Raw genomic sequence first — 22,039 nt, 5'->3', positions numbered from 1 at the left:
TTTTCAGTTCTCTTCAGTGGGTTTTGGAGTATGGTTCTTTTGGACGTGGCATCCATTGCAGGAAAGCAGAACGACCAAAGCGCGGGAAAACGGATGGAATGGCCCCAACCCCCAACATCTGGGGGGTGCCACACTGAAGCCTAATCACCTGTTTAACAAACAAAAATTAAATGTTGTTGAGTTGAGACGTGTCATTCAGCTCTTCTCTCACTGTCAGTTGTCACTGTGACTGTGCACTGGTTTAGAGAGAAATACGAGGGGATGGGTGAGGCTGCCCAAGTGCCCTGCGTTTGCCTCTCATGGTCACGTGGTGTGCTTCACGTTAGGTACACCCTTAATCCCTGAAATGGATCCATCCTAACTCGGGTGTCTTTTCTCTGGATCGTGTACAGATTACCTAGGTGAGCCTCTGCTCCTCTTGCCATCCTAAAGTGGCCAAACAGCATGAACTTTGGTTGGGATTCATTGGGAGCCTGAAGATTTGTCTTTGGTGACCTGACTCTGGGCAACTGAACCTAATGGTTGCAAAATAAATACAAAATACAAAAAATAATAATAATGTCTGTGTCTGCACTTCGTGACTTTGACCTCAGGTTCTTCCTTGATGTTTTATCTTCAGCCTGCTGGAGGTTGCTGGGAGTCTGATTTAATGTGCTAGCTGTTGGAGTGCGGGGGTTAAAATGGACATCCGAATTTTTCTTCCTCTAAGCATGGAACAGTGTGTTTAAAGAACATGCTTACCTATAACCTATTTTGACATACAGATTTTAGAAAATTCTTTTAGTGCCCTTTGAGTGCCTCTTCAAGGCAGTGTGACTTCCTGGCTAGAGACCATGAAAGGGAGAAACCAGTGACACCTCAAAGATACTTGTTTATGCTTTGTGTTCAAAACATACACCATCTGGGAGGCTTAGCTTCTGCCAGGTCAGGATTGCTGATTTCCCACTTTTTTCTGTTGTCCTCTTCAGGACAGGAGTTCCCTGTGTATTTCTGAGACAACTACAAAGACACATTTGGACTAAAAAGGATGATCATGCAGATAAAGGAAGCGGCACACAAATTCAGGCTACAGTGAGCTTAAGGTCACCATGGCAAACTTCCCATCGAATGCTGACTGTCACCCCCATTACCTTATTCAACAAATATATATTGTGCACCTACTATGTGCTGATCACCTTTTTAGGTACTGGAGCAGCAAACAAAACAGACAAGGTCCCTGTTCCCATGGATCTGACAGTCCAGTGATCCCTGCTAAGGGATCACCAGCCTCAGCCTCACCAAGGCAGCCATTCCTCCTGAACCACTCCTGCTGTTAGAAGCGCCTCTGCGGTTTTCACTGATTGGTCCGAGCTCCAACCCTGGGCTCTCAGATCAAAGTCTGAGCTTCTTTCCCTTTGTTAACTTCTGATGTTTGAAAGCAACTGTTCTGCGCCCCCTGAGTCCTCTCCAGCTAAATATTTCTTTTGTCTTCAAGGACTCTTCAAATAACTTGGTATTCATACTTTCCAGTCACCATCTGAACTGGTGCCCTGGCTCGCTCTTTCTTTAATACTTAACTCCTGCTGCCCAAGGCAGTGATTCTTATACATGTGCATCTGTGCATTCCCCTGTACAAGCCATCTGCAACCTCCCATTCCTATCTCTTACCGAAAGTGACAGGATTTTTCTCCTATTGAAGAATAGAAGCATATTGTGAAATTTTATATATATATATATATATCTCAATATATAAGGTTTCTGCCCCAGTTCAGTTCCTGACACAAAGCCCCTAAAGCCCTTGTAAATAGGGGTGCTAGGAGAATCTTTTGTTCTAATATTTGGTCTTTGACCCCAGTTCCTGACAGAGAGCCCTTAAGACCCTGAGTGATAGAAGTGACTGACAAAGCTCCTAAATCCCTTGGAATTTCCTGGATAGTGGAGCATTTTTGGTTCTAATTAGGAGACTCTTGGGGGCTCCTGGATGGGGCTGGTCACCAGAAAGACCAAGCCATGATTAGAAGCTTGGAACTTTCATCCCCACCCCGTATTCTCCAGAGAGAGGAGAGGGACTGGAATGGAGTTACTAATCAGTCATGCCTATGTGATGAATTCTCCATAAAAATCCCAAAAGAATGGGGTTTGGAGAGTTTCTGGTTTGGTGAATACATCCATGTGCTGGGAGGGTGGTACACCCCTAACTCCAGATGGACACAAGCTCCTGCATTTGGGACCTTCCTAGACCTCACCCTATGTATCTCTTCATCTGGCTGTTCATTTGTATCCTTTAAAATGTCTTTTGTAATTAACCAGCAGTAGTAAGTTAACTATTTTCCTGGGTTCTGTGAGCAAATTATCAAACCCAAGGGGGGGGGGGGTCGTGGGAACCTCCAATTTATAAGCCAAGTCAGACAGAAGTCATGGGTAACCTGGGGACCCACTGCTTGCAATTAGCATTAAGACCCCCTAACCTGTGGGTCTGCACTAACTCCAGGCAGTTAGTGTCAAAATTGTTTAGGGTGGAAAAACCCACATATCTGGTCTCAGAAATGTTGTAAGTGTTCAAGTAAAGAAAAACAGGTTTTTTTCCAGGCACATGTAAATATCTGATTTTGAGGTGGAAATTAGTTACTACTAAGTATTTTTAAGTTTGACATGACTTGTACATTTTTCCAAAAATATGTTTAGAGATTCTGTGATACAGTGGTCAGAATTTAATATTTTTAATTAATTAATTTGTTTATTATTTATTTTTGGCTGTGTTGGGTTTCCGTTGCTGCGCGCGGGCTTTCTCTATTTGCGGCAAGCGGGGGCTATTCTTCATTGCGGTGGCTTCTCTTGTTGCAGAGCACGGACTCCAGGCGAGTGGGCTCAGTAGTTGTGGTTCACGGGCTCTAGAGCGTAGGCTCAGTAATTGTGGCGCACGGGCTTAGTTGCTCCGCGGCGTGTGGGATCTTCCCGGACCAGGGCTTGAACCCGTGTCCCCTGCATTGTCAGGCGGATTCTTAACCTCGGCGCCACCAGGGAAGTCCCAGAACTTAATTTTTAAGTAAAGATTTTAGACACAACCAGCATCATAAATTACCACCATCATCTCGTGAAAGAGAGGACATTATAATGTCAAATAATCTGGAAGGGCATAATCTCAGTACTAAAAGTTTGAATAAATTTAGTTTACGAAAAACCGACTACATTGGGCTTCCCTGGTGGCGCAGTGGTTGAGAATCTGCCTGCTAATGCAGGGGACACGGGTTCGAGCCCTGGTCTGGGAAGATCCCACATGCCACGGAGTGGCTGGGCCCGTGAGCCACAACTACTGAGCCTGCGCGTCTGGAGCCTGTGCCCCGCAACGGGAGGGGCCGCGATAGTGAAAGGCCCGCGCACCGCGATGAAGAGCGGTCCCCGCACCGCGATGAAGAGTGGCCCCCGCTTGCCGCAACTGGAGAAAGCCCTCGCACGAACCGAAGACCCAACACAGCCAAAACTAAATAAATAAATAAATAAATAAATAAAGTAGCTATAAAACGCAGCTTTAAAATAAAAAAATTAAAAAAAAAAAAAAAAAAAAAAAAAAAAAAAAAAACCGACTACATTGTTCATTCTTTCTCACCTACCAAGTACCAGTGAAAACTTCATGAACGAACCAGCATCACCCTTTTGGAAGCCACTGCCCTTAGGAACCCCATGTAGCCCTTAAGAATTGCATTCAGCTGTAAAAGAACCCAGAAAAGCAGTGGCTTAAACAAATTAGTAGTTTTATTTTTCTCATGTAAATAGAACTTTGGAGATAGTCCCAGGTTAACGTGGCTGCTCCATGAGGCCATCAGGGACTCTGCCTTCTATCTTTCTATTTTTCTTTTGTTCAGCAGTCTTTAGCATGAATTTGTCATCATCTGATCCCAAGATTCCTGCTTCCCTCTCCAGCAAAGTGTAGGCAGTGAGGAGTCCGCCTCTAAGCCAAAAACCTGTGTCATATTTCAGACCCAACCACAGGCAGTTACAAAGCTTTGCCCACAGGCCTCCTGGGAAGGTACATAGCCTGTGCACTGCACTCTCTGAGGGGATTTGCAGTCAAGGGCTCTGGCCCCATCCTACCATCACCCCAGTCTTAGCCCAGGCTCCTTATGTGGAGAAGGGGGAGCCTAGCCATGGCCTCTCTTAGGTGTCTCTGCAGAGACCAACTTACTGGCTGTTGGCGGGGGGAGGGGGAGAAGGGGGCGAGAGTGGGGCCTTGAAATGTTTCCTCCACTCTGACTCAGTATGCAGTACTTTTCCACTCCTAGCCCTTCCCCCCTCCCTTCTCCCTGCCTCCCTGGTCTGCAAAAAGGCAGGAGCCTTTTGTTCAGGGATCCTTCAGCAGTGAGACAATCCCGGCATCTGTACTAATCCACCTGACTCTTGCCTGGCACTGTTCCAGGGAGAAAAATGGAACATTAGGGGAGCCAGCGCTTTCTCCTGTTTAGTCTCTTGCTTATACTGTCACAGTAGATGATTAAATCCTTGACCGTTAGTTTCATTTTTACTATTCTACACAGATGCCTAGCAGCTCAGCTCTCTGCAGCTCAGCTCAGCTTTTGGCAGGAAGAAAGAAGGGAAAGGGCAAAAGGGGTTGGTTGGCCAGCTGAGTTGATCTGCCATTTGGTGAGCTTTCTCCAATGCCCCACTGATATCTTATGCTTATATCTTATTGGTCAGAACTGGATCACATAGTCATCCCTAGCTGCAAGGGAGGCTGGGAAATGCTTTTTAGCTGGGCACACTGCCACCCTGAGTGAAACCAGAATGGGTTTTATATATTTTTATTTTTATTTTTTAATTTATTTATTTTGGTTGTGCTGGGTCTTTGTTGCGGCAGGTTGGCTCCTTTGTTGTGGCTCACCAGCTCCTTTAGTTGTGGCACGTGTGCTCCTTAGTTGTAGCAGATGGGCTCCTTAGTTGTGGCTCGCGGGCTCCTTAGTTTGCAGCTCACCAGCTCCTTAGTTGCGGTACGTGTGCTCCTTAGTTGCATCTGGCGCGCTCCATAGTTGTGGAATGCAAACTCTTAGTTGCGGCATGCATGTGGGATCTCGTTCCCTGACCAGGGATCAAACCTGCATCCCCTGAATTGGGAGGTGGATTCTTAACCACTGTGGCACCAGGGAAGTCCCCAGAATGGGTTTTAGATAGATAACTATTACATCTTGGAATCCCCTACTTTTAGAAAAGTTAGTGGATGGTGGTTTGTCCATTGTCTGTTTGATTTCACTGGTTGGCATTATATAAAGAATTGGGAGAAAAGCATTCTGGGAAGATAGCAGTGGCATTTTTCAATCTCCCTGAATTCCCCCATTAAAAAACAAAACAAAACAAAACAAGCAAACAAACAATAACAACAAAAAAGCCACAGAGCAATTGGGATAGCAAAACCAAAAACCTACGGACATCTATAACAAAACTGGGAGACAAGACAGCACCGCAAACCCCAAAATTCATGGCGGTGGAAGCCACTGGTGGCTCGAAGACTTGCATGGTATCAGCATTTTTGTGGAAAGAAGCAGGGGGAAGCAAAGAGTGTCTGAGAAATCTGAAAATAAGAGAACCCCAAAACAGGTACTCCCTGGAAAGTACAGTGGGCCAATAGGAGAACAGCAGCTGGAACTGCGGGGAGCAGGGGGTTGTACAACCCTGTTTGCAGCTGATGAGGGCAAGGGGTCCAAAGTAAGGACTGAAGAAGCTGGAGCAGCCCGGGTCCTGTGAACCCTCAAAACCAGACAAAGTGTCTTTGCAGGACACTTTGGAAAGCCGCAGGGAATATACTACAAATAGGGTAGGCCAGGGATATTTGGGACAAAGGAAGGGGAAGTCCAAATGAGAGTTGGGGAGGGGAACAGAGCCAGAAGATCTCGGAAAGTATGAAGCCATTCTTCTGACCACTTCATGGAAACATAGACAAGGAAGCTGTAGAGCCTTGAATTTAGCAAAGCTATCCTAACTCACTCCTCCCCACTAAATGTGCAGGAAAACTAACTTCATCTAAAAATGAGCAACAGAAAGGACTGGAGTGAAATCTCATAATGAAGTTATTATAAGAAAAATGAGAACAAGGAACAGAAGAACATCCTTAATGAAATAAAGCATTCCAGAAAGATATGCCCACAAAACCAGGTAAAAACTGTAACAATATTTCAAAATGAGCTAAAGTAAATTAAGGAAATATTACAAGATACGAAAGAAAAGTACAAGTCAGAATTAGAAAGCAAAAATTAGGTAATCAAACTTTGGAAAGAATTGGAAAGAAAAGGGAAAACTCATCTTACAAGTGAAGACTGAACTAGAAGGAATATAAGAGTAACATGGTTTTTGCACAACAGATAATGCCTTAAGGGAATAAAAAGTGAAAAGAAGGAAAACATTTAAATTCCAGAATGAATAAAGAGAAATCTGAGAATTCAAGAGAAAATGACAAATATAGAAGATAGGCAAAAATATCTAAAACTGTATTATACAAGTCCCTGAAGGAGAAAAGAATAATGGGGCAATGGAGGAGAAATAATATATTAAAAAAACTACATAAAAGAAACTTCCCTGAAAAAAAAATTAAAAAGACTCGATTGCATATAGAAAGGGCACACCTTGTACCTGGGGAAATCAACCCAGAAGATCAATACTGAGAAATATTCTAGTAAAATTAATGGATTTTAAAGAAAAAATATTTGGGGCATCCAGGCTAAAAGACAAATTCACTTATAAGGGAAAGAAAATCAGACTGTGATCAGACTTGACAACAGCACTTTATGTTAGGCGACTATAGAGTAACAATATATCTAAGATACCCAAAGAAAGGAAACCAAACCGACCGACTTTCAGGTGTGAAGGCCACAGACAAAATGTTATCAACGTGGAAGAACACAGGGACTATTCTCATGAGACCTTTCTGAGGCATCTTCTAGGGAACATACCTCAGACAACCAGACTAGTGAGACATTGACATAACAGGTGGTGAGCACTAAATATATTTACTTGTATAACTAAGAATAAGTGATGGTTATAAGGGAAAGAATATAGTTTTTAATGGTTATGTGCCCTTAAATATACAGTATAACTAACAAAATATAAAGAGAATGGGGAGAACATTTATAAGAGGCAGACAAAGATTGCTGATTGCCTTATAGTTATTAACCAAAATATTGCTTCCAACCTGGGGCTGGAGAAGAAGGGAAGGAGGAAGAAGTTACTAGATAATGTCAATATTGTTCATAAGAGGAAAAAATAGACAATAGTTGCCTTCCCCAAATAGAGGGGATTAAAGATGTAACACAGAGGAAATGATTAGAACAAAAGTACAAACTTTTGTAAATATTAAAACCAAAAAAGGAGTGAGCAAGCAAATAAACAGACCACAGAGTGAAAAATTATTTATATAAAAGAGTTGAAATTTTCACATAGATGTGGGTGTGAATCCCTGCTTCACTTTACCTCTCTCGGCTTGGCTTCCTGTGTAAAAGTCTATATATATGTATGTAGACTTAAGTGCCTGGGAGCACATCTTATTTATATGTGTATATGTATATATATATATATATATATATATATATATATATATATATATATATACACATATATACACACACACACACATATAATATATATAATTGACCTTGAAGGGCAAGTGTGAGAATTAAATTTATATAATATGATTTTCAGTACCCAGTATATAATAAGCATTCAACCAAAGCAAGATCTGTAGCCTTTTCAGCAAGGGAGGGGCAAAGCTAGGACTTGAAAGTAGGATTGTCCAGCTATGAAGTTTGCTCTTTCTCTACTGTGCTACTCAAGGCAGCACGTATCCACTGAATGGTGGAATTACAGGATTTTTCAGAAGGAGAGATTCCATGCTTCATGGAAGACATGGCATTCAAAGATATAGAGTCCAGCTTAAGTAGAGGCATGAAAGAGAAAACAAGATGTGTTGGTGAGGAGGTGAGGGTCTGTAAAAGATCAGTTTTAGTGTCTTAGACCTGTCCTCATCCTTTTTCCAAGAACAACTTATAAACGAAAAACTGATAGCCAGTTCTACCAGATGTATTAGTTGAGAGTATGGTTTAGGAGAATGAGTGTCTAAAGATAGGACCTTGTATACTAACTAGACAGGAAGGTCCTGACAGCAGCGACTCTGCTCTGATGTACACCCCCAGGGCCCAGCACAGTGTGTGGCCTACACTCAACCTATACTCATTGCTGAGTAAATGCTGGTGGGGTGAATTAATAAGGTAATACCTAAAACATAAACCAAGTTTTTCAAGGAGTTTTCAAGCCCTCATCAGGTAACTGTATTTATCGACTCACTATTTGTATCATTTGGGATAGGTTAGGTTATTCTACAGTAATAAACAACTCCAAAATTTCAACAGTTTAAAACAAAAAGTTTCATTTCTTGCTCATGTTACAAGTTCACCACAGCTTGGCGGGGAAACTCTGTTCTTCGTAGTCACTCAGGCCCCTGGGTTGTTGGAATGAGCACCATCTCATATATTGTTGGTCACTGTGCCAGGGGAAAAGAGAGCTCTGGAGGGTCTCTCAGTGGCAATTAAATCTTCCTCCTGTAAGTGACACGTGTCACTTCTGCTCACAATTTATTGGCCAGAAGCGTCACATGGCCATACCTAACTTTAAAGAAGGCCATGAAGTGCAATCCTATTATATGCCTAGAAAACAAGAGACCTGAAATGCTTGGTGAACAGTATTAATGACCATCACATTATCTGAAGGTGGGTAATGGGGCTCCATTTAGATAGGTAGATAGAAAGAAAGGACAGTGTACACTAGTATCCCCCCTTTTTACAGTTGAGGACACTTGTGCACTAAGAGGTTGTTACTTGCTCACACTAACTTGCTATTAGCAGGGAGCTAGGATTCAAATCTGCATCTGTCTGACTCTAAAACCTTTACCTGCCTTTGATCCTGCCTTTGATCCTGCCTCTTCCTCATATACTTGGAGATGAGGCAGCAAGTAGCCTCACCTTCACCCATGGATTTCATTTTACTGTCTCTGTGTCACTGGCAGAAGTTTAAATCAGACTTTGCAAAAAACCCAGGCCAGTTTAAAAGGAAGAAAAAGTCATTTCTGAAGCCTGGATTACATACTTTGTTTGTACTGTGTGGATTTTCCCTCAAGGTTCTCCCTCTCTCTTCATTGCACTTTCCTTTGAAATCTAATCCACCAAACAGCCATCAAGAGGTGAAGCCTGGCTCCAGAGAGGGGGTATCAAAGGAAGGAGGAGGAGTTTGAGCCTCATTTTCAATTTGCTAAACCTTTCAAATTCTTCCCCAAGGCTTCAGTTTGGTAAAAGAAAAATAGTAATGACTTATGTTTATCCTGGGGAATATGTGTTTTCCATGCCCCCTTAGGAAATGTCATCAATGTGTTTTGAATTTATTTTTTGCTTGATTCATCAAAATATTGTTGCACAAGAGACTTTGGATGTCCAAAGAGCTGTCTTTTAAAATAAATGTCTTTTATTTTGCCTTCGGAAACAGCTAATCACATTTTATCAAGAGTCAGCAGCCTTCTTTCTTCAAAGGACTGAATTTAACACTAAAAAGGTTACAGATGGGGAGAAAGAGGGGTCATGTACGACAACCACCCCATAACATTAACAGGCTATAAGATGCCCAGGACTATACAGTGTGAAAGTTTTGAAATGAAAACTTTAGGAAAATGATGGCTCATTTTAAAATATTAGGAAAATTTGAGCAAAAAGTAATTCCCATATTCCTTACCTCGTTGGGAGAGAGTGGTGGTTAAAAATGAGAGTCCAGATTCTTCAGGGACTCCCATTATTCATATGTTAGATCATCTTTGCCTATCTTCTTTATTTATTGCTTTTTAAAAATCCTTTTTGTTTCTTTCTTTTTTCATTTTTGGTTGAAAAATGTCCTTCCCTTTTTTATGGCATTAATCTTCTGTTTCTTTGCTCTTGAGTTCCTCCTAGTTCAACCTTCATTTCTATAGTGATCTTTCCTATATTTCTATTCTTATATTCCTATATATCTATTTACATAGATAATCTTTTTTTTTTTACAGCTATTCATAATATTTTATTTTCAGTAAGAGTAGACTCATAAGGTATTCATTTTTTCATATGTGATTTTGGTAATGTGTATTTACTTTTTCATTCATCTATCTCTTCAATAAACAAAATTGGCTTTGATTATTGTCTCTATTATGAGTCTGTTTCTATTTTTTCTTTCTTTTTTTTTTAACATCTTTATTGGAGTATAATTGCTTTACAATGGTGTGTTAGTTTCTGTTTTATAACGAAGTGAATCAGCTGTACGTATACATATATCCCCATATCCCCTCCCTCTTGCGTCTCCCTCCCTCCCACTCTCCCTATCCCACCTCTCTAGGTGGTCACAAAGCACTGAGCTGATCTCCCTGTGCTATGCGGCTGCTTCCCACTAGCTATCTATTTTACATTTGGTAGTGTATATATGTTCATGCCGCTCTCTCACTTTCTCCCAGCTTACACTTCCCTCTCCTCGTGTCCTCAAGTCCATTCTCTACAACTGCGTCTTTATTCCTGTCCTGCCCCTAGGTTCTTCATAACCTTTTTTTTTTTTTAGATTCCATATATATGTGTTAGCATACGGTATTTGTTTTTCTCTTTCTGACTTACTTCACTCTGTATGACAGACTCTAGGTCCATCCACCTCACTACAAATAACTCAATTTCGTTTCTTTTTATGGCTGAGTAATATTCCAATGTATATGTGTGCCACATCTTCTTTATCCATTCATCTGTCGATGGACACTTAGGTTGCTTCCATGTCCTGGCTACTGTGACTAGAGCTGCAATGAACATTGTGGTACATGACTGTTTTTGAATTATGGTTTTATCAGGGTATATGCCCAGTAGTGGGATCGCTGGGTCATATGGTACTTCTATTTTTAGTTTTTTAAGGAACCTCCATACTGTTCTCCATAGTGACTGTATCAATTTACATTCCCACCAACAGTGCAAGAGGGTTCCCTTTTCTCCACACCCTCTCCAGCATTTATTGTTTGTAGATTTTTTGATGATGGCCATTCTGACTGGTGTGAGGTGATATCTCATTGTAGTTTTTTTTCATTGTAGTTTTGATTTGCATTTCCCTGATGATTAGTGATGTTGAGCACCCTTTCAGGTGTTTGTTATATAGATAATTCTATTGCTATATATTTCCTATGTTTCTATTCCTATATATCTATTTCTTCCTGGTGTTCTATATCATAATCCTGAGTTTTTCTAGTATTAATTAGTGTTGTTCTTTCATCTTTTGTATCATTTTCTTAATTAATTTTATTCCATTTTGGAGGATTAGGTTATAGTTTCATCTATTTAGTGCATGTGTCTTTCTAGTATGCTTTCGGTGTCCATAGGGATGCTTTTTTTTTTTTTTTTTAAAGCAGAGGTTCTTTTTTTCTTTTTTTTTAATTAATTAATTGATTTATTTATTTTTGGCTGTGTTGGGTCTTCATTTCTGTGCGAGGGCTTTCTCTAGTTGCGGCAAGCGGGGGCCACTCTTCATCGCGGTGCGTAGGCCTCTCACTATCGCAGCCTCTCTTGTTGCGGAGCACAGGCTCCAGACGCACAGGCTCAGTAGTTGTGGCTCACGGGCCTAGTTGCTCCGTGGCATGTGGGATCTTCCCAGACCAGGGCTCGAACCCGTGTCCCCTGCATTAGCAGGCAGATTCTCAACCACTGCACCACCAGGGAAGCCCCATAGGGATGCTTTTAAATCTTCTTTTCATATAAGCCAAGAAAGATAAAGTGACTTTCCCAAGATCAAATAGCTACTAAGTGGCAGAGCAGGTATTCACACACATGTTTATCTGACTCCAAAGCCTGTTAATCTTCTTACTAATCATATTTATCATATATTGAAAATCTACTGTGTGGCAGACAATTTACAAACAAAATCTAATTTAATACAGCATCTTGCAACATCTTTTTATTATTGATGAAGAAACCAAAGCTTGGAGAGCAACTGCAGATGGTTGTGGGCACTTGTGGTGGTTTCAACAGCTCTAGGGTACTAGCTCCTTAGTTCCTGCTCAACAGAAATGGTGTGGTTTTAACAGCAGTAATGGAACTACCTCAGCAGCTGAGCACTGCATGTGGGCTGATGAGCTCTAATGCAGAGGGAGTAGCATCTTCCTGATATTTGGGTAATAATTCCTTTCTTCCTTTTGCTACTACAACCCTGTTCTTTCTCCCCTATGCTCTTTTAGCCCTTCCAATACTTTTGTTATCAATTCTCTGAATTAAATCCCCCTTTGATTTAAATAACAAAGTTTGTCTTCCTGAATCAGACACTATCTGATGCACTTACTTGTTTCCATTCATTATTTTGTTCATTTAACAAACATTTATTGACTACCTACTAATGTTAAGGTATTTTGGAAACAATGATTAACAAGATAGACAAAGCTCCTGCCCTCATGAAGCTTGTAGACTAGTGGGAAGAAAGATAATAACTAAGGAGTTACACAATATGATTTCAGATTGTAGTAAGTGCTATAAAAATAGAAGTCGATTAAACAATAAATAATTGTCTCTCTTGTATAAATTAAGTCAGAAGGTAAAGGCAGGTAGCCCAAGAATAGTATGATTACTCCAAGTAATCAAGTCTCCTTTTAGTTCAGTACCTAATTTGCCTAGAGTGTGACCCTCTTCCTGTGGTTCAATATGGCAGGCAACACATCCAAGTTCCATACAGCTGGATGGAGGAAGGGATTAAGAAAGGGGCAAAGAACAAGAGCTAGCTCTCTTTTAAGGGGAGGTTTCTGGGAGGCTACCATGCAATACTTTGATTATATTTTACTGGCCTGAACTCAGCTACCTGGCTCCACTTAGCTGCAAGAGAGTCTGAGAAATGTAGCCACAGGCCCAGTTAAAAGTGGAAGGGGGGGCAGTCTACTACTAAGAAAGAAGGGGAGAATAGACACTGGTGTAGACAACTACTAGTCTTTACCAAAGGAACTAAACAAAGGGATCTGATTGCAAGTAACCTGAGGTCTGTTTATGGACACTCATTTAGAATGATTCTTCTTTTTTTTTTTCATTATTTTATTTTATTTTTAATTAATTTATTATTATTATTAAAAAATTTTTGCTTGCATTGGGTCTTTGTTGCTGCCTGCGGGCTTTCTCTAGTTGCAGTGAGAAGGGGCTATTCTTCATTGCAGTGTGCAGGTTTCTCATTGCAGTGGCTTCTCTTGTTGCAGAGCACGGGCTCTAGGCACGTGGGCTTCAGTAGTTGTGGCTCGTGGGTTCAGTAGTTGTGGCTCACAGGCTCTGGAGCACAGGCTCCATAGTTGTGGCACACAGGCTTAGTTGCTCAGCGGCATATGGGATCTTCCTGGACCAGGGCTCAAACCCATGTCCCCTGCATTGGTAGGCAGATTCTCAACCACTGCGCCACCAGGGAAGTCCCTAGAATGATTCTTTATAATCTCTCTCCACCACCAAATAGAAGGTTTCTTCATGGCAGAGACTTGATCTACCTTTCTATTTCCAGTTTTTCCTGCAATACGTCAGACTTGATTGATATTATCATGTTTTTGGAAGTGAATATGATATACAACCTTAAAACAACTCAAGAAACCACTTTTAGCAAACATTGCAGAGCAGTATGTGTGATCTCAATTACTCTCACCAGACTATGAGTTTCTTCAGTCAGTAAATCACTGAATCTGTCTTTCTAGAGTACTGAATATTGTCTGTGGTATGTAACTGGATGTTAAAATGTGTTAGCAATATGCCTCTGGGGATCTCACTGAGGCCTAATGCAATCAGAGAAGGATTCATTAAGTGGGACTTAGCTGGTGAAAAGCCTTTTTCCTCACTGGCAGGAAATTAAGGACAATATTTGTATAGCATTTTAGTACATCTTCACAACATCATCCGATGCCATCTTTATTTTTATCCTTATTTTATAGATGAAGAAACGGAGGCTCAGGGAGGGTCAAGATATTCCACTTAGCAAGTGGCAGAGCTGGAGCTAGAAACCAGATCTTAGGAAACCAAATGCACCTCTAGGGAAAGAGATTTTCATTTCAGTAAAATTAGTACCTTTGTGGAGAGGGCCACAGCATCCTTTGATTTCACTTTCAGGAGGTCGATAAAGTAAGATCGGAAGAAATGAAGGCAAATCATTTTGCCAGGTCTTTCTAATTACAGAATTCTGATAATCAGCACTGTGACTAGAAGCTGCTTTATATAAGACTACGATTCCCAGCATGGCACAAGGGACCGCTGGGAAGACTTCGACTCCCAGCATGCTGTACTTTGGAACTCCCAGTCCCAGAATGCAACGCTCTTCCTTACTCAGAGGGCCGTAGAGACTACAGTTCCCAGCATGCAGAGCCGCCCCCAGTTTCTGGCGCCCCGCCGGACCCTGCTTCGGAGAGACGTTTTGGACTCCAGAGGGCGGGCCCTGGAGTCCCAGCCCCCTTTGGAGGACGTGTCTGCGGGGCGGTTCTGGCCCGTTGGGCCCGTTCAGACGGAACCTCGAAGGGATGGTTTGGGGCCTGGGCCGGGCTTCGCCCAGGCAGCGTCTGAGACAGCCCCAATGGGGCCCTCGGGGGGCCTTCCTCCCTTTGAACTGCGGTGGCGGGTGGGCTCACTGTATCCTGCACTTTTCAGAGTAGGGGCCGCCATCACCATGGTCACTGCTGCGAGTCGGCCGTGCGCCGACGGGCCGCGGGACATCCTGTGGCGCGTGAGTGCTGCGCGCACTGTGGCAGGCGCTTGGCAGCTGCGGGGGTCGGGCTGGGCGTGCGGGCTCTGGTCGCGCGTGCGCGCTGGACGGGGGCGGGGCCGGCTCGAGTGTAGTGTGGGGAGCGCGTGGGGAGGGGGCGACCCAAGTGACTTATTTCAGGGTTGTGGGGGGCGTCCTGAGTGGAAGCTGGTTACAGAGGGGACGGGCGTACTAGGGAAAGTTGGTTACAAGTTGTGTGTGTGCGGGGCGTCCTGAGTGCAAACTCTTTATGGCGTGAGAGAGGGGTCCTGAGTGGAAGCTGGTCATAGTGGGAGGGATGTCCTGCATGGGAGTTGGTAGAGAATGGGGAAGAGTTGTATGCAACTCTGCTAGGTGCACAATTAATAACTTGTTGATTACTTGGGATAAGAAGCGGGAAGGAATATCCGGAATCGGAAAGAATGTGGTATGACCTTAGCAGAGGCTGGTCTTGGGGACTAGGTGAACAGGACAGGTGTTTTGTCAAATTAGAGGAATGTGTGCACTGTGGGCTCGAGAAGAGGAGGTACTTCCTTGTTGAAGTCCAATCAACAGTTCTGCCTCCATTCTGTGGAGGGTACAGAGATATAGGAGTAAGATCCCTTTTAGGACAGTGCTTCTACCCCAGCGGCACTGCCATCTACTTTGTATCCCGGGTTACTAAGTCTTACCTGTTCTTTACCACCTGTATTATCAGTCATCGATGTCCTGTAGATTGTATGTCAGAAACGTGGCTGCAGTTTTTTGTTTTTTTTTTTAACTTTCTCTTTACCACTGCCTTCCTTCAGACACTGACTGTAATCTTTGGCTTGGGCAATTGGGGTGGACTGCCTCCTGTTTGTCTCCTGTCTGTGTCTTGTCCCCTCTGATCCATCTTCATTATAGACACCTTACAGACACAAGGGTGTTTTACCTTCCAAAATATAAATCTGATCGTCACTTGTGTGCTCAAAATGCCTCAGTATCTCTTCTTGTATTCAAGTATTAGCAGTAAATCTTGTGCCTCATATGGTAGGCACTGGTGAGTCAGACATGAATACAATGCAGTAGTTGCCCAGTAAGGAGCTCATATCTAATAAACACAATTACAATATACAGTTGGTTCCTGGAAAATGAATACACTTTCAGATATTGATACATCTATCAAACCTAGAGAGACAAGTATAAGTTGCTGTAAAGTACAGTTGTAAACTAATTGAGACCTCCCTTACCCCCCAAAGTGTGATATTTAATGTGACATCTGACTCTGAACTAAAACAAGCATCAGTTCACTGATACTACAAGTTTCTGGAGTGGTGTGTAGTGTTACTAATAGTAGTAACCGTTAGCGTTTATCTGTAGCTGCATGGACTGTGATCTGGGTGTAAATATTAGTGATTAACATCCTGTATGAAAAGATAGGATTTGCATAACTGAAATAACTGAAATAGTTTAACTGACTTCATGATTGAGGGATTTTTGTTTGTTTAATTATAGGTTTTGGGCTGGAGGATAGTTACAAGTATTGTCTGGTCAGTGCTGCTTCTGCCCATCTGTACCACAGTATTTGTCATCTTCAGCAGCATTGATTTATTTCATCCTATACAGTGGCTGTCTGGTAAGTGATACTCAGTTTGGGGAAAACAAATTTACAGGACCCATTTCTCAACATTAAAATCGCATTATGTTTTAAATAATTTATTTTAATTGCTGTATTGACAATGACAAAACATTCACTTTGAGGTATTCTTAAGGCATTCCCTTCCTAACATAGGCCTTTTCACTATATAATAAGATTAGTAGACACATCAGAGACTGTGTAGTATTATCACATGAACAGAAAGATCATTAGAAGACCACATAAATAAAAACCTAATTTTGTTTATTTGTCTCTTCTATTTGGCAGCTTTATTGAGGTTGTGTTTTTAAGGAAGTGAACTATTCCTTTTCTATATTTAAAAATTGTAGGTAGAAAATATGACATACCTTTTTAAAAAGTCTGTCTAAAATTAAGAATACTTTGGGACTCTCTGGTGGTGCAGTGGTTAAGAATCCGCCTGCCAGATCAGGGGACACGGGTTCGATCCCTGGTGCAGGAAGATCCCACATGCCACCGGGCAACTACCTGTGTGCCACAACTACTGAGCCACATGCCTAGAGCCCGTGCTCTGCAACAAAGAGAAGCCACCACAATGAGAAGCCCGCACACCACTACAAAAGAGTAGCCCCTGCGCGCCGCGACTAGAGAAAGCCCGTGGGCAGCAGTGAAGACCCAGTGCAGCCAAAAATAAATTAAATAAATAAATTAAAAAAAAAAAAGAATGATACCCTGGAATCTGATACATGAAATATATTAAAAAAAAATTTCTATATTGTGGCTGATAAGAAAGATGAGAAGAGAGAAAAGGAGGAAAGACTAAGGAACATAGAGTTAAACTGAAAGATTGATGAGGAGGAAGAGATTGGAGCAGGCTAATGTTTCTCCAGATCCTTGGAGATAAAATTAATAAATTCATTAAACTATAACTATTTTATGTTAATAATAGCTACCAATTATTGCTGCCTACTATGTGCCAGGCACCATGCTAAGTACCTTAAGTATAATACTGCTTATCCTTCCTACAACCTTGTATAATAATGACGTAGTATCCCTACTTAAATGAGGGAACTGAGACTCAGGTTATAAGTCTGTGCAGAGACACAGGTAGTGAATAACTGAACTAGGATTTGAATATTGGTCTCTGACTTCAAACCTATGTTTTTCCACTCTGCCACACTAGAATTAAAAAAATAAAAAGAGAGAAATGTTCCCAGAGTAGGTTTTGAAGCCTTTAAAGTCTTGCCTAAGGCCTAGAAGCACAAATACTCTTGAAATTCTTTTTTTCCCTCCCTCTCAGAAACAGTAACAATAAATTTCTTTTGCTTTGGAAAGTGGGAAGTATGTTGTTAATTTAATTTTTCTGAAGAAATGCCAATTTTCAAAGAGTTAAAAGCTTTACCCTGTGACCTTTGGAGAGATATTGCTGCTAAAGAGTTAAAGTCATTTTAAGTTTTTTGTTGAAACATATCAATCACTTCTTGGGTGAGTCTCACAGGTCAAATGAAATTAAGCCATTAGCCAGCACAAGGATGGCAAGTATTTCTGTAACCACCTTGCTGCGTCTGCATCACTCATGAGCTGGGCTGTCTAGTTGCAACCTCAGAATATTTCAATATTGTAATCTAGAGCCATTACCGATTGTTCAGTACTGGCACTTGAGATAAACACTTTTTGCCATTTCATGGCCCAAGGGTATCCTAGTATCACTTTCTCTTCAGATTGGATTTGATTTATGCCATTTTTCTCATCAAATATTACTTGTATTCTTAAACTTTTGCATCACAAAGTCTTTACAGAGAAACTATCTTCCTTCCTTCCTTATTTCCAGTCACATGAATCAGTTCTTTCACTCTTTTATCTCAGTATAATGCTTGAGGAGTTTAATTGTGGATACTGAATAAATATTTTTCAATAATTTTGGTCACTGAATTAAAATTTTAAAAATAATTGGTTTCATTATTAAGTCTTAGTCTATTTAACAAACATATGTCCTATTTTTATATCTCTTGTTGATGTTTTTAGGCATAATATATACGTATTTTAAACTTTACCGCATTTTTTAAATGGAATATTGATTGTTGAACTACTCTAAAATGTGAATGTATTAGTATTTCACAGGGACATCATGATTTTTTTTTTAATTCGGCTCATTTGGATGATTTATGGATTATGCTATTTCTAGAAATGTTACTTTTTTCTAGCTGTAGGGACTAATTGCATTTATTAAGAAGAGATCTGAAAAATATTATTTACATTTTAAAAAGAAACTGTTGGTATTTTACTAAATGTGGTACTTCTCTGTTTCACGTGATAAAATGTTTGCATATGGTATTATTTTGTCTGATGTTAACATCTGGGTCATCTAAAAGAAATTCTAGTATAATGTTAAAGGACCTGGAACTTGGTCCAGATAACTCGCGCTGTATGTAGTTCTTGAGTTGATGTCCTATAGGACCCATCAGCAGTGTATGAGTAAATTTTTAAATAAAAGATAACTTTTAAAATTAAAATTATAGTTGTGTTTCAAGCCCCTTTTCTATTGCAGTATACTAAACATGACTATATGACTGAATGAACTTACTAATTCATCTCTCTTGTGTTGTAGATTCTTTCAGTGATCTGTATAGTTCCTATATAATCTTTTACCTTCTGCTGCTGTCAGTGGTAATAGTAATAATAAGTATTTTCAATGTGGAGTTCTATACAGGTGAGTTTTCAAATATTAACCATCTTTAAAATATCTGAATTTATTTTACTAAGGGCAGACTCAGTGCATTTTGTATGTGGATGTGTACATCAGAGGCTGTGTTTTATGTCAGAGTTTAAAAAATGTATACAGAATTATTATATATGCTTTGAATGTCTTACCATAAAATTTATTTGACCAATACATTCTCTGTTTTTAAAAAAATAATTAGAACTCTTAGGACAAATATTGGATGATTCCACTTAAATATATGAGGTATCTAGAGCAGTCAAATTCGTAGAGACACGAAGTAGAATGGTGGTTGCCAGGGGCTGGAGGGAGGAGGGAATGGGCAATTGTTTAATGGGTATAGAGTTAATGGGTACAGGGGAGGATGGAAAAGTCTGGAGATGGATGGTGGTGATTGTTGCACAACAATGTGAGTGTACTTATGCCAGAAAACTATACACTTAAAAATGGTTAAGGGACTTCCCTGGTGGCCGAGCTTCCAATGCAGAGGGCGTGGGTTCAATTCCTGGTCAAGGAACTAAGATCCCATGTGCCACGCAGCGCGGCAAAAAAAAAAAAGTTTAAAATGGTACTTTTTTTTAATGTGTACTTTATGACATACAAAAATTTAGACCTTTTAATAATTCACAGCTGGTGTTAAAGTTGTGATTCAGCAGATATATTATAAAAATAACTCCTTTATAGAGTAAGAGATCAAGACCAGGTGATTTCTAAGGTCCTTTTCAAATATTGAAGTCTATAATTCTATGGTTTTCCAACAAAATTTAAAGTATCATATGTTTTGCCTTGGGAGAATCACCTGTTAGATTTCAGAGCTTTTTACTTTTTCTCAATTTCTCTCCTTGCTCTTCCTGCCGTTTCAGATTCCTTAAATCTGTCTTGAGGTAAAATGAGAAGCTTTTTCTGATACTTCTGTTTTTCACTATAACATCATTCTTCTTTTTAGCTCTTTAGTACTTCCTTGTTAGATATGGTATAAAATGTCACATTGTTCTCTGGATTTTATAGTACACCCTTTTCCTTTGCTTTTCTAATCCCTCACTACTGGCTGATGGATCTGTTTTTCTATTCAAGCCGTCTACAGAACCCCTTGGTTTACAGCATGTGTTCTTTCACACTGTCCCATGTACCTGGGTCATCTAGATTTAGATGCCAGACAAGGGGTCTCCAGCTAGTCATTCTTTTTTTTTTTTGGCCTCGCCACGCGGCATGCAGGATCTTAGTTCCCTGACCAGAGATTGAACCCGTGCCCCCAGCATTGGAAGCGAGGAGTCTTAACCACAGGATCACCAGGGAAGTCCCCGTCTAGTCATTCTTAAAGCCTGACTAGTCACTTTGGCTCATTCCTTCAACATTCCTTATGTATTACTTTATGCCATGCATTGTGTGGGGATAAGAGATGTATGGTCCCAGTTTTCCCCAGGGGATCACAATTAATGCTGAGAAAGACAGTAATAAATGGATAGTATGGACGTATATAGAAGCATCATTTACCCAGCCTGGGGAGCTTCCTGGAGGAGGTGATGCTTGAACCAAACCTTAAAGAATGAGCTGTGTTAAGTAGACACGGAAGAAAAATGATGTTTTAGGGAAAAGGTGTATCATATAAAAAGGCTTAATGACATGAGAAGGTTTGGTATGTTCAGAGTATGAGTCAGAATATAAGTCAGTTACACAGTAAGTAGGCCTTGTGGGCATTTCTGGTGGGGAGGGGAAGGTGATAGCAGCCTCTTCCCCAAATTGTAAAGCACCTAAGCCCTCTCCCTTTATACTTAATTTTGCACCTCCCCACAATCTCTTGGTGTGTATCAAAAGAAGAATGTGTACAAAGATAGGCCAGGGAACCCTGTGCCAACTGTTTTCAAAAGTCAGCACCCCTCACCTCCCACCACACTTGCTTCCCCCAGCTCACTTCTGAAAACCTTTTAGAATTATCAGAGCGGTATTAGAAATTCCCATGCAAGCATTTATTTTAGTATTCAGTGTTATCATTGTTACCTGGTTTGTGGTTTATTTTTCACAGATGGACTATATATTGACAATTTAAAATGCTGAAATAAGGATAACTTGCTGGAGGGCAAGCACTATCTAAAAATTATTATTGTTTATTCCTTTATGGCAGTGAGGGGAGTGCCAGGGTAGGCACTATTTGAGCTATCAGGAAATCTTAATTAAAAAGAATTGAAAAATGTTAATCATACTATACTTAGGTTTCACCTCTCTAGATCCTTTGGTTTTTCTTTTTCTTTGTGCATCTGTTTGTATTCAGTCGTTTTTCAAATTATTTTAACTAAGAATTTTTAACTTGGTATTTTTCTGTACTATATTTTACATTGACTCTGGGTTTCTTCCTGCCCTTTGGCGTATTTGTGCAAAGATGAGAGGGAATAGTTTAAGTCCTCTAATTTCATATGCTGCAGATTATAAAGCCACAGTCACGTGTTTTGTTTGCAGTTGTGCCTTCCATTCCCTGCTCGAGACTGGCACTGATAGGGAAGATCATTCATCCTCAGCAGCTCATGCACTCCTTTATTCATGCTGCAATGGGAATGATGATGGCTTGGTGTGCTGCGGTGATAACCAAGGGTCAATACAGTTTTCTTGTGGTTCCCTGCACTGCTACTGAGAGGTAATATTACATATATTTTTTCTAAGGGTGCTTGTTTAGTTACTAAGCCCAAAGTGACCTATATACATCAATAGTTTATGGATGTTCTTTACTTTCCGGACTTCAGTAAAAAGTGCTTTTTTACATACATCGAATGTTTTTGATGTTTTATGTTTGTTGAATTCAGCAGTTTTTTTAAACCATTTATTTTGTACAAGGTGCTATGCTAAATGCTGTTGGATTTGTTAGCATGATTCACACATGGACTGTAAGCTCCTTGAGGGTTGAGAACAGTAGGGGATTTAAGACCTGGACACAAATGGATATAATAGGAGAGCAATAGGAATGTATGAGAAATAGGATTTAGTAGGAAGAAAGTGAAATGTGCAGATAAAAG

The 22,039-nt window shown here is 40.7% G+C and overlaps 2 protein-coding genes across 8 annotated transcripts in view; both read left to right on the top strand.

Moving 5' to 3' along the window:
• The window catches only part of YIPF1 (Yip1 domain family member 1), a 36,306-nt gene extending 35,747 nt beyond the window's left edge, over positions 1 to 559 (top strand). For all 7 annotated transcript variants that reach the window (XR_009503306.1, XR_009503309.1, XR_009503308.1 and 4 more), the window contains one exon: positions 8 to 559. The gene's annotated coding sequence lies outside the window, so the exon portion shown is untranslated. The remainder of the gene's footprint in view (positions 1 to 7) is intronic.
• Positions 560 to 14,450: 13,891 nt separating this feature from the next.
• The window catches only part of NDC1 (NDC1 transmembrane nucleoporin), a 43,983-nt gene continuing 36,394 nt past the window's right edge, over positions 14,451 to 22,039 (top strand). Inside the window, exons 1-4 of the mRNA XM_059898619.1 lie at positions 14,451 to 14,721; positions 16,216 to 16,336; positions 18,924 to 19,025; positions 21,489 to 21,663. Of these exons, the coding sequence (XP_059754602.1) occupies positions 14,572 to 14,721; positions 16,216 to 16,336; positions 18,924 to 19,025; positions 21,489 to 21,663 (548 nt within the window). The 5' untranslated portion in view covers positions 14,451 to 14,571. The remainder of the gene's footprint in view (positions 14,722 to 16,215; positions 16,337 to 18,923; positions 19,026 to 21,488; positions 21,664 to 22,039) is intronic.

The sequence above is a fragment of the Balaenoptera ricei genome, chromosome 1 (assembly GCF_028023285.1).
Source record: "Balaenoptera ricei isolate mBalRic1 chromosome 1, mBalRic1.hap2, whole genome shotgun sequence".
NCBI lineage: Eukaryota > Metazoa > Chordata > Mammalia > Artiodactyla > Balaenopteridae > Balaenoptera > Balaenoptera ricei.
The sequence above is the reverse complement of the archived record's forward strand: the minus strand, read 5'-3'. Positions and strand labels throughout refer to the sequence as shown.